The sequence below is a fragment of the Temnothorax longispinosus genome, chromosome 3 (assembly GCF_030848805.1).
Source record: "Temnothorax longispinosus isolate EJ_2023e chromosome 3, Tlon_JGU_v1, whole genome shotgun sequence".
Taxonomy (NCBI): domain Eukaryota; kingdom Metazoa; phylum Arthropoda; class Insecta; order Hymenoptera; family Formicidae; genus Temnothorax; species Temnothorax longispinosus.
Window position 1 is genome coordinate 7,066,336 of NC_092360.1, and position 24,347 is coordinate 7,090,682.

The following is a 24,347-nucleotide window of genomic DNA, read 5'->3' on the forward strand; positions in this document are numbered from 1 at the left end:
ATTCTTCTAGAAGATGTCGATTTGACGCCCCATCTCAGACGAGATCAACAGCATTTGTAAATATTCGACCTCGCTGACACTTTACAGGTAAGTACGGTTGTAAAGTTAAACGCGACAGAAATGTCGTGGAAAGTTTAACGAGTATATATCATTGTATTTGCAGCTCTGCAAAGCCGTCGCATCGAAATATACTTGTTATTACAATATATTTGTGATAATAGTCGTGGCAGAGACTTAAGATCTGTAAAAATGAATATTCGTATTCCCCTTCGGTGATTTTTATATAAAATCTTAAATTTAACTTATAATTTTTGTATACTATTCGTAACTATATAAAATCACGAACCTTTTAATTTTTAAGTCTTAAAATTGTTTTACTTTTTAATATCTTATTTCGATGCTTCATTTATACATTTACATCTCAACAACAAAATTGTCAGATCTCGTTGCTTAAAATAAATCTTTCATTTTAATCTTTTATAGATAACAACACGTAGGAATAATAATATGTACATATATATGTAGCGTACGCAAAACATTTTATCGTTGTAAACTCACATTAAATTTTTTCACGTGAAGTCCTCAAATTATAAAATGAGTTTCAACTCATATTATTAAAACCATTTATTGTAGGAGATATTACAAAATATTTATCTTTGGCATCTTTGGCATAATCATGTAAAAATGTTTATAGATCTTTGAAATAATTCAGTTAACGTCCTATTTATCTTAAAATACCTCATAAAATTCATCTTCATTTAATATACATATATAATGTATATTAAATATATAATATTATGAAATTTATAGGAGATACAGCATATGAAATTTCTTTTTGTTATTTTATTTTTTATGCTAATTTTAAACTATTTTAAAGATCTATGAACGTTTATATATGATATATATATATACCTATGTATATGAATGACATTATATGATATGAATGAAGAATAAGACGCGCAAATAATTATGCAAACAATTGTAAAAATATGCAAATATAACTTGTATATAATTACCGTTCAAAAATTTGGAAGCACTACCTTATAAAAAAAAAAAACAAAAAAAAAAGATTCTTTAAATGGAATTTTTTCCTTGGAAAATGATTAGAAACAAATAATACTGTGTTCAATAGATAAAACAGATAGTACATTTTTCATATATGACGTTTTTCTTTAAGATCTAAATAATGTAAATGAGCAAATTCGTATCGCAGAGAAGAATCTGAATAAATATGAACGAGACATTGGAGCAACAGAGACAATATGAGGCATGTGTTGATAAATTCAACGGTAGTGCAATACGCCACCAGCAAGAATTAAAAGTAAGGATTTCACGGGAATATTCTATCATTAAAAGTATAAATTTCCAAGTTACTTAATAGTATTTTTAATAAATTTTAAAAATGACATAATATCTATATGTATATATGTTAATTAAAATTATCAACGAACTATTATAGTAATTAAAGAAAAGGATTGCGACTATGTAGATTTTATCATTCGAATATTGTATTTGTAGTAATTAACTTCAAAGAACCGGGCTAAAATAATGAATTTAAAAGCGCGATGAGTGCATGAAAATATTAAAGGGTGAAAACAAGATGTTGACCGATCGTTTGAACAAGGAATTGCCGAACTTGGAGAGCAGGCACGCTAAGGAGTCCATCCTTCAGGCAGGTAGAAATCTCTTACGTGTGAAAATTATCGCGATTTATCATGGCTTGGGTGCCCTTGGAGTCGAATCCAGAGGTTATGACGAAGTTCCTCCACAAGCTGGGCGTTCCAAAGAAATGGTCGGTCTTAGATGTGTACGGTTTAGAGTCGGACTTGCTGGCAATCGTCCCTAGGCCCGTTCTTGCCGTTATTTTGCTTTATCCTTTTTCGAAGATTGACAAGGCTGAAGAGGATAAAGCAGAAGTTAAGGATAGCAAGAATGATGGTCCAGATTCTGTATACCATTTGAAGCAAAATATCTCAAACGCATGTGGGACAATTGCGTTACTTCACAGCGTAGCGAATAATTTGGACGTCATACAATTGGAGGATGGCTTTCTCAAGAAGTTCTTAGATGAAACCAAAGGACTCTCATACGCTGAACGTGGAGAGCGTTTAGAAAAATCGCAGGAAATTATTGATACTCACATGGAATCTGCCCAGGAAGGACAGACTGAGGCACCAGCTGAGGATATGGAGGTGTACCACCACTTTGTCGCGTTTGTACATAAGGACGGTACCTTGTACGAGCTAGACGGTCGAAAGCCTGCTCCTATCAATCATGGCTCAACTACACCGGAGGCACTTCTGGACGATGCTGCCCGCGTGTGCAAGGAATATATGGAACGCGATCCCAAAGTTAAGAAACCACCATTCTAATATGGAATATAATCTGTCTGAAGCAGCACAATCGATTATCGAAAACAGTAAGCTGAACGACAGAACTCTGAGCGGTAAGTTGTACGAGATGGAAAGGCCTTTGTCGCAATTTGACGCTACGAGCGTAACCACAATCAGATACATGTTTTCAGATACATGACTGTGCTTATTACGCTCATCGTAGCGTTATAGGGCATCAGCTGACAGGGCAGAAGCTCGAGCAAATGGAAAGGTCGTTAGTCGAGAAAGTTTTCGAGGCAGATTTGACTGAAGTGAATAACGAACTGGAACAAGCTGATATCGCGAATTTTTCATGTCCTTTAGCTGCTCCTCGTACTTCTCTTCGCGAGAACCAGTTGAAGAACATGAAAAATACGTGTGAGAAGCTGCAGCAGGAAGTCAATTCGTTGAGAGAATTCAGTCGACATGCGACATCTCGTAGTGCTTCTGTCCAGGAATCTTCGGAAAGCGTTCTGGCGAATGTCGAGAGCGATTCAGCTCGGCGAATAGAGGATCTGTAGCGGGAAATAGAGGGTCTCAAGCTACGATTTGAGCAGAAAGAGACGAAGAATGCGATATAAAAAAAGATTTGTCTGGAATGACAGAAACGCAGTGCGAGCAATTGAGGGATTCTTCTTCAAAAGTATTGACACCACTGTTGTTTTTCTTAAGAAAGTAGTACTTCTAAATTTTTGAACGGTAGTGTATGTATTTACTTTGATATTATTTATAGACGCCGTCTTAAACGGCAATTTTAAAACTTTCAGTCTTATGTCCATTTCTACCAATGTAGATTAATTTTAATCTCGGTTTAACTTACTTTCTATCTTTATCTAACTCTTAAAATTAGAAAAAGATGAAAAGTAAATTAAACCGAGATTAAAGTTAATCTGCGTTGATAGAAATGTTTATTCTTCATGAAACTCATAAATTTATGGCAATAAAATCGCGAGAAGAAAAACGAAACAGCGTACGTTCGCATGCGTCACAGTCTAGGATATCCGTACCCTAGGTGCCTGTAGAAATAATTAAACTGGTAATCGCGCAGTCTCATATAGTCCGATGCCACATATTGTGAGTACAAGTAATACGGCGGATAATACGACGGGTGATGAGGATAATGCAAATTGTAGTATGACGACGGCATTACTTGGTGACGACTACGTGGCGGGTCCGTCCAGGGCCTGTGAAAGGGTACCTCGAGCTCGTTCTCAGCCTTCTCTGGTGATCTCGGATTCGCGGCGATCGGTCTGGCGTCATCACGTGCGTCGTTGTTGTCCGTGTTTTCCTCGACCGTGAGTCTTTCCATCGATTCCATCGAGTTCTCCGCGATACTCGCGACGCTGTCCCCCTCGCTCGCGACCTGATTCGATTCGGAGTCGTAGGTCAACGAAACCCCTTCGTCGGGACTGGAATCCGATTGGGCCTGATGATCAATCGAATGATGCTTTCGCTTGAACCGTGACTGACCCGTCTCGCGAAAACCCTTAGCGAATGGATTGTTATTGATCTTCAACTTCGTGATGTTCTCGTTCTGCAAAAATAACACACAGATGTTCCCGTTAGACTCAATTACAATGGAAAAGATTGCTTTACGTTCCTGAATAAGATCTATTTTAGATATGTAAAAAAAATAACAATAATGATAAAGAAAGAAAGAAAGAAGGAATAAGATTCCTACATACTTGGTATGCCGTCACCGCGATAAATTCCGTCTCCTTGAAAGCGAACGTCGCGGTTGGATGAGTGAAGAGCTCGTTGTAGTTCTTCGCATCGAAGCAACGGACTATCCAGATCCTAGGAACGTATTTGTGCATCGACGTTAATACCACCTGTAAAATATAAGATTTTTTCTGAAATTCGTATAATTTAAAAAAAATATAAAAATAACGTGAGATTAAAACAACTTTGGATGGCACACCGTTAAAATCAGCAATGTCAAAAATTCATCGAACCCTTAAACTATTATTGAACTATTATTGAACGCATCAATATTTCATTTTCACATCTATTACATTTGGAGTTGAACGATGTGATTTCTCACCAATTAGAAAAATATCAAAAACGCTGAGAGCTCATGCGTCGTTTGTAAATGTGTCTTGCTCTTTACGAATTTCTTATTTTCGAGTGTTAAATGCGGAAAAAAAAGGATCGTCTTTACGCGGTATCTGCATCGCGAAAGACGATCCCGAAGAGGTGAGGGGAGATGAGTACGAAAGAAGAGGCCCTTTCTGTTAGTTGCGAACAGGGATTGGGGCGAAGGGACGAAAGGAGAGGGACGAAGCGCCGGGAATTTTATTAAATTCGTAATTAGTTTGAGGAACCGGGTAAAAGGGGCGCCGCTTTTTCGAGATAAGTTGGCGCCTCACTAAAGAGGCCGACGGTAGACACAGACGCGATTCCCGAAAACCAGACTAAGCCCTGCAACCTTCCCGGAATCACATGTCTCCGCGCCACCGAGGATCTCTCGTATGAATCTAGAGCGAGATGCACCACTTCAATACGCGATCTGGTAGTCGTTACTGACGTTTCACATTTTTTTTTTTACGCGAGGGTTAAGACGGTTTTATATTTTAGTATGAAAAGTATCTCATACATCTTTCTTCGACAAATCTCATTGAGTCTGAAATCATTTAACACTTTGATTGCCAAATTGGTTTCGGCACGAATTTGGGTCAAAATCGAGAAGTGTGTGACTTTTTATAAAATATGCATAAACCGTAAGAAAAATAAATATAAGAAAATAAGAAATATATATTTATATGTATATATAACAATACAAATAATATATAGTATATATTATATATTATATATTATTTATATCATTAAATATTTAATGATATGGTTATAGAATAAATAAAACTGTCGCTCACCAAACGTAAATAATAAATCTCTTTGCGAAACCAATTTAAACAAATAGATACAAGCAGAGAAATAGAAAATAATTCTATTTTGAATGAATTTTATTAGAATATTACTTTAATATTTTATTGTGTTTCTTTCAATGTCTTTATAAATACTTGACAGTAATAAAATAAATAAAACTATTCCTAGCCGGATAAACAAAACCGTAAACCCACAGATAACAGGACTTGTAGAAACTTTCGGGTGACATGGCAGTCAAAATGCTAAACGATAGAAAAATGTTCATATTATAAGCAATTCTATTATGAAAGTTTTGGCGAAATAACCTTCAGAGGCACAAACAGAAATAACGAGGCTTTTCTCCTTGGACGAGTTCAAGCGAAATATTTACATTTCACATGAAGTTTGATTATCAAAACTTGTAACACTGAAAAATAAAGGAATGTAAGTTACAATACAGTTTTTAATTCAAAAAATTCCTCGGTTCATCTATCTTTCCTTTAGCTGTATAATATCTTTTTAATGAAAGATAATAAAAGATATTTAATTGAATATTTAACAATACCTAATTTCCTAATTGTTTTTTTCCTTTTTTTTCCAATGTTACATATTTCGATAGTCTTATATTAAATAAATCCTGTTTGAAAGAAAATTGGCTGAGAGGAAAAATTTTGTTAACTCTCACGCTGAGAGAGAGAGAGAAGTAAAGATTAGTGAAGACTTGTCGCCAAAATTCTACACCTCAAAATCGCTCATAATTAAAAATTTATTAACATTTCTACAGTCGGACATATAACTGTCTTTTCTTTCTGATTTTTAGCTGGTTTAGATTAGATAAAATAGGGAGATCTTACATCAGACCAGATTCCGTTTCCCGATTAAAGAAAAAGGTGACAAAACTAAGATAAACGCGCGACAAAGCGAATCTCTTGTTTGTCTAGCCGCTAAATCCACCTTTGTGGATTAACGTAAAGTTTTTCACGCATGAATCGGCTCGAATGGGTAATAACGAGCAAAAGTGCCGCCGAGCTCTTCTATACTCATCCTTCTTGCCGTCGACAAAGGTATAGAAGAGAACCGTAAAACGGCATTTTTAACACCAACGGCGATGATGGCAGCTATAGAGCTAGGAACCTTGTCGGCCGTAAACAAATCCGCTCTCGTTCAGTCCCAGTAGGGAAGGGAGGTATATCGATTACAGGGTATCGTGGAGCGTGCTAATCTCCCATAGATGCCGATCGACGTGCCGCACCATCTTGAGTAGCTTAGTCTCTACCGGAAAATGCACCGCCGACCGGCTCGCCGATCTTTTTTTTTTCCAGAAGTTTCTAATCCTCATGTAACCACAAGACGCGCTTTCTTTGAGCGAATTTTGTGAGAGAATTTAGTTCGAATACCCACAAAAATATCACGAGTTTTCGAATATATTTTTGCGTGCACCGAATTTATATATGTATACATATATACACTCGTATATATATCTTTTTTAGTGGCTTACAAATTAAAACTTATTTATTAGACCGAGCAGAGATTTACCACATTAATGTTAGAAAAAAACATATATACCTTCTAATACCGATTACTTTATAATCTAAAGGACATAGATTACCGTATCACAACTTCTTTTATCTATTATCTGTTATCGCTATTTAAAAATATACAATATACAGAAATTGAGAAATAGGAGAAATGATTTAAAAAAAATAGAAAACAGAATAATATATTGCATCGTAAAAAAAAGAAAGAAAATTTTGTGAAACTTTTAGAAGTTCTCGTTTGATGTTTTACGATTACCCGAAATAATTCGTATCTCTGCCTTACAATGTTTCGTAACTATTAATTGATAGTTAATGGCGTTAATGCTAAAAAGAAAGAGTCGAAAACAAATTAGACGGGATGGGACGTAGCGATACTCCCCCATGCAACACAAATAGAAGATAAAACGTAACACGAGACCGGGATAACAAAGATGGAAATGGGGAGAGAGGAAATAAGGATTTTTGAAAATATTTAAGGCTGTCAAAACATTGAAGAACCAGATAAATAAGTAGCGGCCATTAAATTTGAACGGTTTGTTCTCCTTTTATGTTTTCTCCAAGGGATTGTTTTTCGCCCGTGTATTTCTCTGTTAATTTTTGTATATCGTTTTACGATTTTAATGATTTTATAACTAAATTGTGTGTGTGTATTTATATAATGGTGGACGAGTATGCCCCCACTAGGCCTGTTCGTTTTCGCTGCACTTCTGAACTATAGTGAAATAAGTTAGAATGAAACAAATATATTTTCTTTCATTCTAACTTATTGCACTAATTCAGCACACCAATTAGCCATGTGCGGGCAAACGCGCTTTCTCGTGAGCGCTTGGCCGCGCTAACTAAATATATAAATTAGCATAAAGACTCATTGCCCTCACCGAGATATGTCATCGGACGATCGACGCTACAAACCAACAATCGAACGAATTGGGCACATACTCGTGGAGTCACCATTGCGACTCGCATAAAATATGGTGACTTTAATTGCCAAGAAACAGCACCAATAGACTAACTTATAAAATAAGACCTATATATCTATGTGCTTTCATTACTTACCATATATTTCATTACCTATTACTTAGCTATATATTGCATACTAATTACGATAAGTACGATCATAAGTCAGTGCATATTACTTACGTTATTATTGGGGTCGTTGATGTTGTTCGTGAGCTTCAATTTATTGAAGCTGATCGGATTGTCCATCCAGTGGCTCCCCGTTGCCGGACTGTCGGGATGCTTATAAATCCTATAGCTGAAGGGCTGTTGCGGCTCTGCCGGCCCCGCAAAACTCCAGCCACCCATATTGCTGTTCTTGCCCCCGTTCTGGTATCCACAGTACTTGTGGCGGCGATCGGAGGCCGGTGCTATCTCCATGAGGACATAATAATTCTCACGTTTCTCCAAACCGCTTACGTTCATCTGAACGGACGGGAACATGCGCCTGTAAAAGATCAAACAAAGGCTCCTAAAATCGCTGATGAATGGTGAGTCGTATTAAGTATTCAAATTCAGCTTTCAAAATTTCATCTCTTTCAACTGCAAGCTTTCCTATAGGACAATATAATCCCTTTCTGTGCGGGAAGCACCAAATTTTTCGCAGAAAAAAAAATATTCTTTAGCGGTACAGGCAAAAAAGTAAAAAAGAGAGAGTAATAGAGAGAGTTTAACTCTTTATATATTTTGTGATTTATATTATTAAAATATCTAATAGTGTATAATTTCTCAGATGATGGAATAAATAAAACTATCATTTATAAAACAAAATAATAGGTCTTTTTAAAATTGAGAAAAATAAATATTAATGTTTTAATTTTAATGTCTTTATAAATACTTAGTAAAATCATTTTTAATCGGGTAAATAAAACTGTCACCCAGATATAGACAACATAGTAGTCGAAATGTTAAATAAAGACATGTTCATTTTTTTACGAATCGATATTTTGTATGTAAAAGTATAAATATTGCGCTTCAAAATTGTGCGCTTTTTTTTATTAAAACATCTATCTTTGTGTATTATATAGAATATACAATATAATAGAAATGAGAGACATATTGTGTAAATAGAAGCTTTTGTCTTGCTCCTTTAGCTGTTTTTCTTTAAGTGCTGGATTTATGGATACCTCTGTAAACGGTTTTATCATAAAATATCTAGAAAGGTACTTTCTACATATAGATACATGTGGTACTTTTGATCAATTTAACACAATCATGTATAAATAATGACGATTCATACTCTCTAAATCTGAATCAGTGAATAGTCACTGATTCAGATTTAGAGAATAAATAATATCGAAAATAGAGACTTTATTAAACACTAATGGATATGGCACAGAGATAAGATTAGAAACGACGCATGTGCGTAAGAGTCCTTTTATAGATAATTTTGCCTCGTGGAGACTTTTAACGCTAAAAAGGTCTCTTTTCGTGTGCAGGTAGTATTCGCACACTTTTCCACGAAAGAACAAAGGTCTTCGTTTATAGTCATTAACGTGCCGGCGACGGGTAGGCGTCGCCGAGAGGACGACGCCGACGCTGCGTTAAGTCCGCTCCTATTACTACGCGAGACTTCCAGCTTTCACCCTCGTCAACTAGTTTTTCCGACTACGCAAATATTTCCACGGAAAGTCAAATCGAACAGCCGCCGTTTGCCTGCCTAATTGCGGGTTTTTCCCCCCGGCATTTTTCGCGTTCGACTTCGTATCGAGTCGGCCGACAAAGGATTTGCCTTCGTGCGCCCGGTCTGCGGCCGCCCTTGGTGCTACATTGTCAATACATTAGTAGGTAAAGACAGTGAAGCTTGGAGACGAGACTTTTCGGTGATATAACAAAAAATCCTGAGTCGTTAAAAATTATCAAAAGTAGCCAACCGTATTATTCTTCGTTATTCTCTCAAAAGGCGCACCATTATAAAAATTCCAATCGCTTTCCATTTCACTTTGCTTTGTGTAAAGACAGTGAAAGTCAAAGACGAGATTTTGCAATAATATAACAAAAAATCCGAAGTCGCTATAAATTATCAAGAATAGCAACCGTATTATTTTTCGTCATTCTCTCAAAAGACGCTGCACGATTATAAAAATTCCAATTACTTTCCATTTAACTTTGCTTTGTACCATTAATAATGGCGCGACTTAGAATCACATCTTTTATTTTACATTAGACGATTCTTTTCTCTCTTATTAACGTTCAAAAGATTCGATCGCGATAATAACCGCGGCGAAACAAAAAATTTTCTCGAGAAGCGATCTATATTAGCTTATACGTAATGTGTCGCGTTCGCGCCGCGCGCCGTCCCGACGGCTGTCGGGTGCTCGTGCCCCGATGCCGCTGCGACAGACGCATCTGGTTTAAGGAGCCTCTTGTAATTACGCGGCGCGGCGATGAGATAACGTCTGCAGTGGCAGTGGTGTGATATAACGTCGCATCTCAGTGGCACGAGCTCTGGGAGTTGGGAGCCCGTGTCTCATCCTGTACGATTACGGGACCCACTCGAAAGTCGCGTGGGCTATCTCCTCACGTGCGCACGCTGTTCGACATACCCCCGACATAAAAACGGCAAAATTAAAAGCAACAAGTCTTGTATACACGTCCTGATTACCTCTGAGACAATGACAAAAGAATGCGGTGCTTTTGTTTCCTGACTTTTCGTTTCCGTACTTTTGTTGGATTTATTACTAAGTAAAGCGCCTTACTGCAAATATTTGCTGTGACGAACTTTACCTGAAATCTCTACCGCTACGCTTTAATATTCTTCTATTCTTTATTGAATAAATAAGCAACAATTTTTTTGGCAATTTTAAATGTTGCTTAGAAGGAAGGAATTAAGGAAAGACTTCTCTTCTCGAAAAAGGTATACAAAGATTGCAGGTTTCTTTTACCTAAAGAAAAAAATGTCCCGACCATTTGTGCCATTGAATCAACTGTAGCTATAGAATCATTTTTTTGAAAACTGAAACCAACTCTGGAAAGACCATAGTCATAGTCGTGTCATTTATCTTCCAAAGGATTTTTTTCACCATTTCAATTCTTTTTCTAGGAAACAGTGCATTATAGTCACGAAATAACTACATGTCGATCGCCACTTCTGTTATATACACATTTGTCACACCACTTCATTATCGCGTACATAGTAAAGGAAAATCAAGGACGTACCGCACGGTAGTCAAAAAGAGAAAAATTCCGAAACTGCACATTCGAAAGTAATACACATGGTTGTGGACAAATATCGTGTTGAGGAATATAAATCGAGTTCGCAAGATTTATATTAGCGCGAAACAGAATAATAGAGAAAGGACGAAAGTGAGAAGGGGGTGGGGGAAGGGAGGGAAGAAGGAGCACGTGGTGAGCACGTGGTTTCCGCACGAACAGCGAAGTGCCGGAAGAGACACACGGACCACGGACAAATGGACAGACAGACACGTCGCTATTGTCGCGACCTGGCAAAGATAAACATGTGTGTTTGACCCTGACTTTCTTTTTCTTACCCAGAACGCTGATCGCTCGTTTACGATCCGTCAGCTCGTTAAAAGCACGATCAATGGTCGCCTTACGTCGATCAGGAGAGACGTTGGACCACACCTAAAGTGGTCCAGTGTCACGTAATTAGATATTCGACGTATCACGTTACAAAAGTGTAGGTTGCCTTCCCAACGAGACTGCAGGAAATGCAATTTTTTCGGAAAATGCAATTTCTAACGAAATAACACGCAACGGAATATCTTCCATTTCTGTTACAAACATACGTGCAAGGAAACGCAAAAAAGTCGCTCAAGGTTAAAAAAAAAAGAAATATTAAATAAAATATACAAAATGAATTTAAAAATATTGTACATGAATAAACTGTATAAACTGATGTATAACCCTTACAGAAATTTAATTACTTATTTTGAATATTAAAAGCACTGTTTTTAATGCTTTGAATACTCAAAATAAATAATTAATCATTAGCCAAATAATCATTTACAGTATTAAATTTCTGTAAGGGAATAAAATGAACAAACTGTATGACGTAAATAATAATTCTTAACCCCGAAAAAAATTTTCAAATTTGCATAATGTAAAACCCGAGCATCCGATATATAATTTATCATAAACTTGTGCCGCGTCCGCCGCGTCACGCGGAAGAGATATAATCGAATAATTTTTCTTCGCAAATCTTCGCGCTTTGAGTGTGAAACGCGCACACTGACGCACAAAATCTAGTTGTTGAACGTATAGACAGTCTCTAATAATGAGTCACGAACGCTCATAAGCGGTTACAAATCTTTTCATGATCGCTCTTCCTTCCTTCTTTCCTTCCTTCCTTCCGCCCTTTCTTTCGCCCTTCCGGTTTTCACGACCTGACGCCCACGCGACACCGATATATTACACGGAAAGCGTGGCGCGTGATACGCGCGCGTTCGCATTATCTGCTTAAAGCCACGAAAAATTCTACGTACCCGTATCGCTATTTATCACCCCGAGAGTCCCATCTGAAAAGAAATTATCCGATTGTTTATCGGCGAAAGCTTCGGTCAGTTTGAAAACGGACCGACGTCCTTGTACGTGTTTCAACTTCTAGCGCGCGTCAAAATGACATTGCTTCCGAAAAAGCGAAGAACGCATCTCTAACCGGTTATAACGCCTATACTGACCCCCGATCGAGACGGACAATGAATCCTAAATGTCGTTGCGGTACATTATCCTACGAGACTAATCGCGTTGTCGTCACTCCGAAACGCCCAGTCTGCCTGGCTGTCTAGCTAGGAAACGATCCTATCGCACGTTAAGAAAATGACTGGAATGTGTCAGCCCGAATTTTTCGGAAGCGACGGAAGCGTGGAGGGATTATTATCGGGACGCTTGAATGTTTTTCGAATATATTAGACCTTTAAGCGAGAACCCAATTTCGGAATATTAAAGAACGCTGTAACGTCCGTGTCTCTCTTATTTAACGATTGTGTAACACGACGTTTCCCTTAAATTCGGCGTTACTAACAATAACAAGGGAAGATTTCCAACTCGGGCATCCAACGAAGTATGAAAATTTGCTAATACATATAAAATGATGTTCTGATAAGCAATAAGCAAATTTTTTTTTTGCCCGAATTCATCCTGAAGGGGTAAAATCAATCCCTGAAAGTTACCCATTTTTTGTTTTATTATTCATAAAAAATTTTAGAATAGTATTAGAAATGTATCTTTTAATGAGATTTATCGATTAAAAAATTTATCAATTGTTTAACGAATTATAATGTATAAACAAAAGCAAACGAAGATAATATCCTTAATATTCTCATATTTTCAAAGTGATTTTTTTCATAATAATATTTATAATACATTAATACATGAAATATTCCTAAAGGCCTAATTTAAAATATTCCAAAAATTTGGTTCCTTTTTTTACGACTCTTAATAAACCCCACGCTGATAATTATCGATAACATATTTTCACTTTGCACCCTAACTCGTTAAATATATATATCTACTGATAATTTTCCCAAATATACCTGCGTTAAATCTGTGAGACGAGACTACTGCAATGAAAAGCGATCCGACAGCTTAATTGCTAAAAACATGATAATCGTCACGTGCGTCAACCTTAATAAAAAAAGACTTCAGATAACTGTTTGGGTAGACGCAGTGACAAAAAAGTGACCTCAACGTACAATCATATCAAAGTGCAAACTATCTTCCGAAAGCTTTCAAAAGGGAAAAAAAGAGCTTTCTCTCGAAATGGAAGACGCGACGAGTGTCTTTTTAATCTCCAAGATCTGGCGTCCCGTTAGAAGCTGTCCGACGAAGAATTTGCGGCTATATTCCGTCGCGTCATCGGCTAGCACCTTTGCAAATCTGCGATAAGGAATGGTGCCTAAGGGTATTACGTTATTTTGCGGAATCCCCGTGGCGCGGACCCATTGTTCCCTAAAGATATCGCGACGCGACGGCTTCGACAGCGCCGGCGGCGTGGCGCCGGAGTGCAGCCTCCGGTTGCAAAGCAGACAGTGGGGGAGTGGTCGTCGCAACCCGGCGTCTCGTCGATGCCACCTCTCACAGGCGCCGAGGCTGGAGGCTGCCGAGACGAAGAAGAGGCCTCGAGAGGTATCTCGTCTTGCTTGTTCAATTGAAGGCACGAGCGCCACTGCCGAGCGTCACTCAGGCGCGTCAGAACGCGCGCAGCAACGTGAATAATTATTGTTGTGATCGTTACAACTTAAATCTTCATATTTCCAATCACGATTTTGCCGATGATCTATTATCGAGATCTATTATATTAAATTTGGAGATTTCTTTGTTTCGTCCACCACAGATTTTACGAGAATTTGAGAGATTATTATGATTCCGCCCTCACACGAGAGATATCTGTCATTGTTATTGTTATTTTATCGTTCAGCTTTGTTTGAGTCGTGACTGTTTTTTCTTGCCGCAATTATTTTATTTATTCTCAGTTGACATTGCCCAATCCGAAAGCAATGAGGTTTATAAATAATATAAGAAAGAAAAAAATAAGAACTTGATGTACGTACTTGCTTGGAAAAAGAAAGAACAAGAATGCAATGAGAATGTAAAGTACTCACCGACCGCTCTTGGTAATTATCATTTCTGTACTATTCTCGTAGAATTGCTGCCAGAGGTTTCGATTAAGCAGCTCCACGTTGACTCCGCGCAGCAATGGGGGTTGAAATACCCATTCGCTTGAATTCATTCTCTCACCTGCAAAATAACAGTATAATTCATTAAAAAAAACTGATATAAAATTGTTCAATCAGCGATAAATTAACCCTTCTGTCAATGATCAAGTATCCGGTTACCTAAAACGACTTGAATATTAAAAATGTTTATATGTTAATTCGCGAATTGTTTTGTGATCGCTTCAGACCTTCATCTTTGATATAATAAGAAATCATTTTCAATAATTTTTATCTTGGTACCAATTTTACCTTTTGTACATGCACGGTCGCCGTGAAGTCAAATAGTACGTCATTTAATGTATATATAGGTACTTGAGTATCTAATTTGATTTTTAAAACTTAATAATAACTAATAAAAAATTAATTAATATGAAAAAAAGTAGAAAATATTCTTAACTGCATAAAATATACGTCCCGTTCACATTCGCTGCTCAAACGGACAATGAGACGAAGAGCGCATGCAGGCTAATAAGTATACCTCTGTCGGAATTAATTTTCTCCGCCCAAAATGAACCACAAAAGGCCTTTAAGTCGGAAAACCTCTAAAATTGATGCCCAGATATAAATTATCGCAGTGCAATTTCGAAAACACGTAGTGGTATTCATATACATTGATGGAAAGGTAAAAAATTAATGCATTTTGACAGAAAAATATCAGCTCAAGCTGCTAGTCTCATTAGACAATATTTTATAAAAATTCGTTTTCTTCTTATAGGAATTATTAAACTACGAACATATATAATCGGAAAAAAATTTTTTTGTATATAATTATATATAAAACTTTGCCATATGTTTTTCTTCTCCTATTATATAATCTCTGTATATACATATAAAAAATAATAATAAGAAGAAGAATTGAAAAGTAATTAGAAAAATATAACTTTCACATCGTCTTTTTATATCAAAAAGTAAAATTGCGATTAGATAATATACTCTCTAAGGGCCGATATCACAGTCTCCGATTAACGTGATTCTCCGATTAAACTCACTCCGCATCTCTTTCTAACTGTCCCCCTAGAAAGAGACGAAGAGTGAGTTTAATCGGAGGATCACGTTAATCGGAGACTGTGATATCGGCCCTAAATCTGAATCAGTGAAAAGACACTGGAGTGGCATATATCAGTGACTACACATTCACTGATATCAATCTAAAAATAAGGCTTTTCTCTAATATTAAAAAATAAAATAAAAGGAAAAAGTAACTTCAGACTCTTGATAGCGAATCAATAAATTGTGGTAATTAAAGGGCTATGAGAATACAACGTAATTGTTGATAACTTTCACAATGGATTTATTTAAATTTCACAATATAATGTTCCAGACGTTTCAGGTCCACATCGAGCCACCTTCAACGATGTTAAAATTAATAATATCTATTTCTCATGTTTCCCATAAACAGCGTTGTACTCTCATAGTTCTTTAGTTTAAAAATATATATATATACATACATAAAATATAAAGAAAAATACACATACATAATATTATAGATAATATAGATCTGATAAAATGGCAACATTTCCTTAACTTTCTATTTAACAATTAACAAGGCATGTAAACACACGCGCAATCCAAACCAAGGTCTCAAGAAAGAAAAAGAGTGAAGGAGGGAACGGAGAATACGACAATATAATATACAAATATTAAGATCGAGACTTCTAGAATTCGTTTTAATATAACGATGACTATTCGCCGGTATAATCCCTTACGCGACACGAATCATCAATAGCGCGGCAGACGTTCCGAAGAAGCGTCGCTGGCTGCGAGAGCGAATATAGAAAGAAATTGGCGTGGGTGAGGTAACACAAAAAATAGAGCAGCGGGGCCACCCTTTACAGGCATTGACCACCGCACTTGTCACGTAGCATTATGGTCACAACTATCCCGGCACCCGTAAGCCCATAGTAAAAAGCCATAGGTAGATAATAGATCCGCCCGGTCGACGATCGGCGACCTTTCATCTTTAGCGAAATAATCAAATGCGCTGTCGGTGTCTAGTGTGGAACGCATTACACGGGATATTTTGGGCGATTGGCAAGGTGACCGAGAAGAACACGGTCTCCTCATTACAGTGTAAATCGATTCGTTAGAGTGACCTTTTTCTTCCAGGAACACACCGTAAACGGAGAGGCTGGTTTCGAATTTTCGCCAGGCACCACGGCAGGCAAGATTCGCGTTACGAGACGTTTGACCATCACGAAAATCATTTTCTTAGAACAGATTTTTTCCTAGTTGAAAACTCATACAATTCAATCATCACGCTGAGAACTTTTGTTTTGATAAAAAAAATATATATAATCACTCCAACAATGCCACGCCGACAGCGTATCGAAATTAATTTTGAAGAAAGAATGGAGTAAGAAGTAAAGATAAAACACATGGGAGACTAAGATTATTAATCGTGAATTTTAGAAACTTTTACACGTTACGTCGGATCGAATTCAACAGATCTCTTTCAAATTGAAAATTTATTATATGTTAATAATCGCGCTAAGGACTTTTGGTAAAAACAATATAATTGCTCCAACAATAACTCCGCGACAGCGTATCGAAATTAATTTTGAAGATCAAAGAATAGAGAAGAAGTAAAGATAAAACACGGAATCAAGTGGGATATTATTAAGCGCAAATTTTAAAAACTTTTACATGTTACATCGGATCGGATTCAACTTGATCTCTTTCACCTTGAAAATTCATTATAATTTAACCGTCGCGCTAAGGACTTTTGGATTAAAAACAACATAATTGCTCTTCGATAATATACCTAACGACAGTGTATCCAAATTAATTTTGAAAAAAAAACGAAGATGAAAGAATCGAGTGGGAGATTACAGTCGCGAATTATATCTGAAACTTTTACACACATTATATCGAATCGGAATCAACAGATCTCTTTCACCTTGAAAATTCATTACAATTTAACCGTCGCGCTAAGGACACTTTTAGATTAAAACCAATATAATTGCACCGATAATACAACGACAGCGTATCCAAATTAATTTTGAAAAAAAAAACGAAGATGAAAGAATCGAGTGGGAGATTATAGTCGCGAATTATACCTGAAACTTTTACACATATTATATCGAATCGGGATCAACAGATCTCTTTCACCTTGAAAATTTATTATAATTTAACCGTCGCGCTAAGAACTTTCGGATTAAAACCAATATAGTTTGCTCTGACGATACAACGACAGCATTGAAATTAATTTTGAAAAAAGAATGAGAAGGAAGTGAAAATGAGAGACTGACTCGAGATTATTAGTCGCCTGAGAAACTTTTACACGTCACACACACATCGACACGGTATCACATGATTCGAGTTCTTGACATTAAAATTTGAAATATCATACACCGTCTAATTGCGTTGACGAAAATTCAAAATCCCGTATACTGTAAACACAAGCCGCTAACGTTCACCGGTTACCCGGCTTGTCACCTTGGCCGATTACGGGGCGAACTGAAATGGATTGTAACAATAACGTACCTAATTTGCGTTGCAGAGCGATCGGTGACTGCGCGAAGAGCGGCGATGCCAGTTGCATATTCTGAAGTTCCAGGGGCATCAGGGCGTTGTTTGGATCCTGAAGAAACATCTCCGATGATCGACGTTTCTTCTCCGACACCGTCGGTGTAAGGTATAAGGCGAGCACGGAAATGCTCAGAACGAACGTCGAAATCACGTGCAGTTGTAGAATGGAACTGAGACTGACTGAGACGAGTGAGACGACCAGTTCTCGCCAATCTCGCCTACCAGTGACCTACCACAAAACGGGATCAGTGCAACCCCGCCGAAACTAGGCGAACTACGTCCCGCGCGCTCGTTGGTCGAAGATGGCCGCCCACAAACTACTTCGTCGCAACGCCTACGTGCTTGATTGGCTGGTGGTTTCGTCACCGCAACAAGTGGGGACTGGGCCTGTATTCCATTCCTGCCTACCGACAACTGTCGGTTCGATAAGTGTCGTTGCGCAGGTTTTTTATATCGTGTAAAAGCTGCGCAACGACACCGACAATTGTCGGTAAGCGGATTTTAGTGGAACAGAATACGGCCCCTCTGGTGGGGAGTGGGGACACGCGTGTGTCACGCTGCGCGTCGCGTCTCGCCGCTCAGGCGACAAACATAACACTCCGAATCCGAAGGAGAGCGATAAAGGAAGAGAAAAAGGATGAGAGAAGGAAGAAGGTAAGATAAAGCGTGATGCGCCACATGAAATGCATTTTCCTGATTTCCAACAGCGACGCCTCGAAAACGGTCACTATAATGGCTAGTAATTTGACTAATTAAGAATTATTTCTTTTTTTATCTCCCTCGTTTCTGATTTGCTGATGTATTTGAATTCTCGGAGATACGTGAAAATCTGTTAAAAGATATTTAAGTGTTTTTAGATATTTAAATATTTATAGATATTTTAATTCCTTTTCCTAAATGTTTTAATTAAAATTTAATATTATATGAATATCATTGTACGCTTAATTTAGAATTTTGTGTTTTTATAAAGATAAATAAACGCTCAAATTTAAAAATATAGCATACATGTATATACATATATATAATATATGCTATATTTACATATATTTAATTTTTTATAAACAGGTGTATTTATAAAAATAAGCAAACATTTTTATAAATATTGTATATTTATAATATATTTTTGTTATAAATATACATATGCATATAAATTTCACAGCAACATTCTGTTTAATATAGAATTACAGTGCCGTCAGCAGGCGTTAATTCCACGCGTTCCACGCGACTATGTGAGCCGTCGCGAAAAATTGACAAGTGCATCAAATGACTGCGCCGAGATCGTTGTCGCCGTTTCCACCAGACACTGACCCTGCACGGATTTATATCGCGTGTTCCCGCGGGTCTCGTCACACGTTCCCGTTATGAGCATCATGCACGAGACAGAACATTACGGAATTGTCACTATTTAAATTATAGAATCCGGCGGGCGAACAGATGACTGTAAACTTCGAATCGTGACAACGAGGGAAGAATAAGGATAAAATCACACAACGGACATGCTATATAAAATTCTTTATACTTATCGCGTTACAATATGTTATATACATATATAAAATATTAATAATTAATAATACATATATATATATATAACAGATGCACATATTATATACTATATAGGTAGTGAAGGCAAGAAAAACGTTAAATAATCGATTACATTAGTTAAAAATGAAAACAGTTGAATAATCAATTAAAACCACTTGTTTGTAATATCGAAGTGTTATACTGATGTGTTAAGTGTTATATTGATGAAATAATAAAGCTAATAAAGATAATAAAGATAATAAAGGTAATAAATATAATAAATATATATCACAACCCCATAATAATAATGATAGATTTCTTAAATTTTATTTATTAAGCATTTTTATAAAATAGTTTTATGTCGCGGTCAAAGAAAAAAAATGATTTAATTCAACTTTTCAAAGATTTCATATTATTCATGCAATTGAATACTCAATATAAAACGAGATTTCGGTTTAATAAAAAAATTCGATACAAATCATATTCGAAATGCAAACTCTTCGAAAGCGAAAGTTACAGTTATCTGTCTGTTTTAGTGCACAATATTTTATTCTTTCTTGCTACCTTTTATTCTCTCCTTTGCGGCCTTTGCACATTTTTCTCATCGTAAAACTTTCTCTTCTCTCTTGTTTTATTTTGCTTCCTCATAGAGGAAGCTTTGTTTTCGTAAATTCGTATATGAACCTTTGATTGCGTATAAAGTTGGCTCTAATCAACCAAATTTAAAAGAATTATATATAAAATAGGGGTAGAAGAAACCAAAGAAAAGATTGTTTTTTGAGTTTTTCATGTCAATATGTTCAGAGTGTTTTAAAACGTCGAAATATTGCATTAAATTGCTGTTGCAGAAGAACAATTGTAAACTATTTTAGATATGTAGCTTTTTTCATCATAAAAATATTAATATAAATATATATCTAGCTTCTATCCAGCATTGTAAGTAGCAAATCACATGCTCAAACAGGTCTCACGCGCGCGGCAACAACAAGTCAAGCTATAAACGTGTCTTGATATGCCAACATACCCCATCTCTACACACGTTTTATTTCAGTCATTTTATTACAATAAATTACTGTTGTTAGTCAAAATAACATGTCGTATAGTAACAGAAACTTTTCGTTTAACTAATGATACGTCATACTTTGATTTACTTTTCAAGCCGAAGAACATTAATACGATATTGTAAAACGCTCGAAAATTTACTTGCCACCTCTTGAATCAGAGTTTTCTCTTTTTCTATTGTAATATTTGTCTGATTAAAATAAAACTTTGGGAAAAGTACCTATATGGTCATATAAGAGATATATTGTGACTTTTTCCATTGTTTTTTTCGCTATAAATATACATAAACGGAACGCATTGCCATTAACTTAACTTGCCTGTTGTATTTTACCGTAAATAATGCGATTCCTCTCGGTTTCCTTCCGTGTCTTCAATAAATTGTATGGCAATAAATATTTTTAGAATTTTAAAATATATACTGAGAAAGGAAGAAATTTTACGACGTAAAATTTCGTCAACTCTATAAAGAGTGACATATAGCTTATGATTTGGAAGTCCCAGCCATATTTCTCTGATACGACGGCATAATTGCTTCAAAGTAAGTAAATATATGTTTTCCATACACACAAGTCTAAACTTTCCAATTCGACTTTTCATTATATACCTTCGGAATATATGCAGAAAAAACTCGCCAAAAGTGTGCCGAAACGTTGTGAGACTATACTCTTTTATATACGTAAGATAGGAGACTTATATCCAAAATTACACTGTAAAAAAATTTTGTAAAATTACAGGTAATTTTGAGACCCACTATAATAGGTGTAAATTTCCACACATTTTTAATTTGTGTAATTGTAATACAAAATTACTTTTTCCTTCCGTACTGTAATTTTGTAAAATTACAACCATTATATTGTATCATTACAACTATTAGTGGGTCTCAAAATTACCCACTATAATAGTTGTAATTTTACAAAAATTTTTTACAGTGTAGGTAATCGCGTCACAGTATACGTATTTTACGTATACTACAAAAATGTTTTTGAGGTCCACTTTTGAGGCTGCGGTCCACTTGACAATACAAATGCTTCAAAGCATTCCTTTTCTCCTTTCTTTCAGTGAAGAATAATTCACTTTTGAAAATGATTATTTTTCTAGATATCAAGCCAACGCTTTTGTAGGACAGACTCGAGTACGATCTCGAAACACTGTACGAGTAAGTACGATCTCGAAACATTGTACGGTTATTTCATTAGCGGGATGGAATCTTAAAATCCTATCAAACCTGTGATCAGAATTCAAGATAATCTCGAACGTAAGATCGGACTATGAATACCGCGGTGCAATCCATGCGGAGTTTTGATCTAATTGTATAAGTATCAATAAAATGATACTTACGAAATTACAGTCAGAGCTTTGATCTATAATTGTAAGTATCAATGAAATGATACTTACGAATTACAGTCTTGCACGTGCACACCTCGCTCTCGGTAGATATTTCATTTATCATAAGCATTTATAATGATAAAAAATGCTGTAGAACATGATTCAGTTGTACCTTCACGAGTGACGGATCGAACGGTGCATTTATTATTATTATTATCAAACTATTTATACTTGTCATTTAAAATTTTAGATGGCTTCTGTCTTTCAAAGGTATTATTCTGTATATAGCGGCCACAGATGACCATCACGGTCGATGTGCAATGTTAACGTTTGAATTTGTATATTTAAACTTATTTTCATTATATTTATTTGACTGAGATGTTTAGATGCCCAGGATGTTTAGTATTCTCTTAGATAGCAGACGAGACCAGTGGCATTTTACCGGGGTCGGCACTTGTAGAAACGCCTTCTTCGCGCCAACTGTGCAAGCCGGTCGGGATTTGTGAAGTGTAAACAGGCAGAAAGAAGAGTGCACACTCACCCCCGCGGGTGACTGCAACGTCGTTTCGGGGTGCGTCATTTCGTTTCCACTGTTTGTATACTAGGAACGGAAGTTTTGTCAAATCACTCGGTATATAAATCTCCACGCGTCGCCAGCAGTTTTTGGTAAGAAGGAAAAAAGAGAGGAAAAAAAAACTTCGCGCGAATGGGTGCGTTCCGTTTCACGCATGATGCATCACTTGTCCTTGTTTAACTTATCCTTGTTATTTTTTTTTTTTTTTTCGGTGAACAACAATGATAAACGATGTATTATGCGCAATATGCGTAAAACGGAACGCAGTGTCTTATACCTCAGGTAAAGAGCTTTTCTCCAGGTTTTCAGTCGAGACATCGCACACGCATAATACACGATGTCAAGGAAATATCAGAACAATGAATCAGAGACGTTTATCCTGACAAGGGATGGTATATGACCACATTGTTAGTACGGCCACGTTGAGATACCGTGTAAGATATCCCTTTTTTTGTATTTATGCATATGATAAAGAATCGTGTATAAATATGATTAGATTATACCTTTATGCGTACTTTCTATTTACGCATTGTCATACGAAACTCTAAAATTTACATTTAGTTTCTGTCTTTTAGAGACGTTTCAAAGTCAACGTTAACATATACATATATATGATTTATATTTTAATATTGATTGCCACGTTATTCATGTATACGAATGTGTCACTCAATTTCATGAAAAACTTCCAGGAAGTCAAACACATTTTTTTCTTTTAAGTTTTTCTTTATTTATTTTTTACGATATAAAACGTTACACAGGGTCGGTTTTAGCTCTTTTTTTTTCACTTTCTCCATTCTTTCCCCAAAAATAAATAATTTTCGAATGAGTCTTTCAGCGGCGATAATTTTTATTCCATATATACATGACGATGAATAATTTCACAAGACCATATTCCGGAAATGTTATACTGTTTAGTCATTAATTCAATAATTAATGTGGTGTCCTACGCGACTATGTTAACATTATCTTTTGTATAATTCATCGATTTTTCTAACATCATTTCTAATCATTTCTAATCACCCATGTGATTAATTCTCAATTATAGTCGATCCTTCCCCTCATTCTAGCGGCTAATTAAATAACTTAAATAATGAGAACAGAAAGATATAAGCCTCTCAACTATTAACTCGCAATATTGAATAATCTCATTAAGGAAATTGTCTGTTGAAAAACATTTTTTCTTTGCACTTATCTCGTCTTCGCTCATAGCACTACGGATTAGGATTGAAATAAAATTATTTCGGGGAAAAAAAAAGTAAAGATCAATACGGCAATCTTACCGATGTTATATTCTTTGGAACGAAAAAGCTAGGTCATGTCAAATATTTCAATAATTTCAAATATTCAATAATAAGATGATGTAGACAATCACACTCAATCCTATCGTGTCTCTCGAGATAACTATAAACAAAACTAATAACTGAATAAAGCATATCGCTGATGTATGCGTCGGCAGGATACTTTTATTATTTTAGGACAAATTACACACACAGGCTAAACATATCGTCACGGAGAGATGCAGCGACATATAAGCAGGGATACGTATGGAAACCATGAGGTCGTTAATACTTCGCAAGAGGTACGAGTTAAAGTAGATAACGGACAATAGGGGAGAGTTGCCAAATGCGTACCGTTTAAGTTATTTTTTTTATTATATTTCCCATTTGGTATAGTGATTTGTACGCAAACAAACGTTGGAAATTATAGGATGATCTTTCAGGCATTTATTATTACATGTTTAACCTTTCACCAATAACAAATTATAATTTGTTATAAGTCTTTCTGTAACATGCTGCAAAAGGTACGATTTAGACAACCGGTATACGCATTCGACAACTCTCCTCTACAAATACTATTCTATTCAGCGATTATCAATACTCATACTTTT

At 36.2% G+C, this 24,347-nt stretch overlaps 2 protein-coding genes across 2 annotated transcripts; one reads left to right on the forward strand and one right to left on the reverse strand.

The window, feature by feature from the left end:
* Positions 1–1,687: 1,687 nt before the first annotated feature.
* On the forward strand, positions 1,688–2,372 carry LOC139809533 (ubiquitin carboxyl-terminal hydrolase isozyme L3-like). Its single transcript, XM_071772471.1, has one exon. It carries the CDS (start codon positions 1,716–1,718, stop codon positions 2,370–2,372), a length of 657 nt encoding a protein of 218 aa, XP_071628572.1. The 5' UTR covers positions 1,688–1,715.
* On the reverse strand, positions 1,759–20,526 carry LOC139809536 (uncharacterized). Its single transcript, XM_071772476.1, has 6 exons — positions 20,522–20,526; positions 17,932–18,194; positions 14,335–14,470; positions 7,916–8,219; positions 4,058–4,204; positions 1,759–3,906 (listed from the first exon to the last, which is right to left on the reverse strand). The coding sequence occupies exons 1-6, from the start codon at positions 20,524–20,526 to the stop codon at positions 3,358–3,360; spliced, it is 1,404 nt and encodes a 467-aa protein (XP_071628577.1). The 3' UTR covers positions 1,759–3,357.
* Between the last annotated feature and the right edge of the window lie 3,821 nt (positions 20,527–24,347).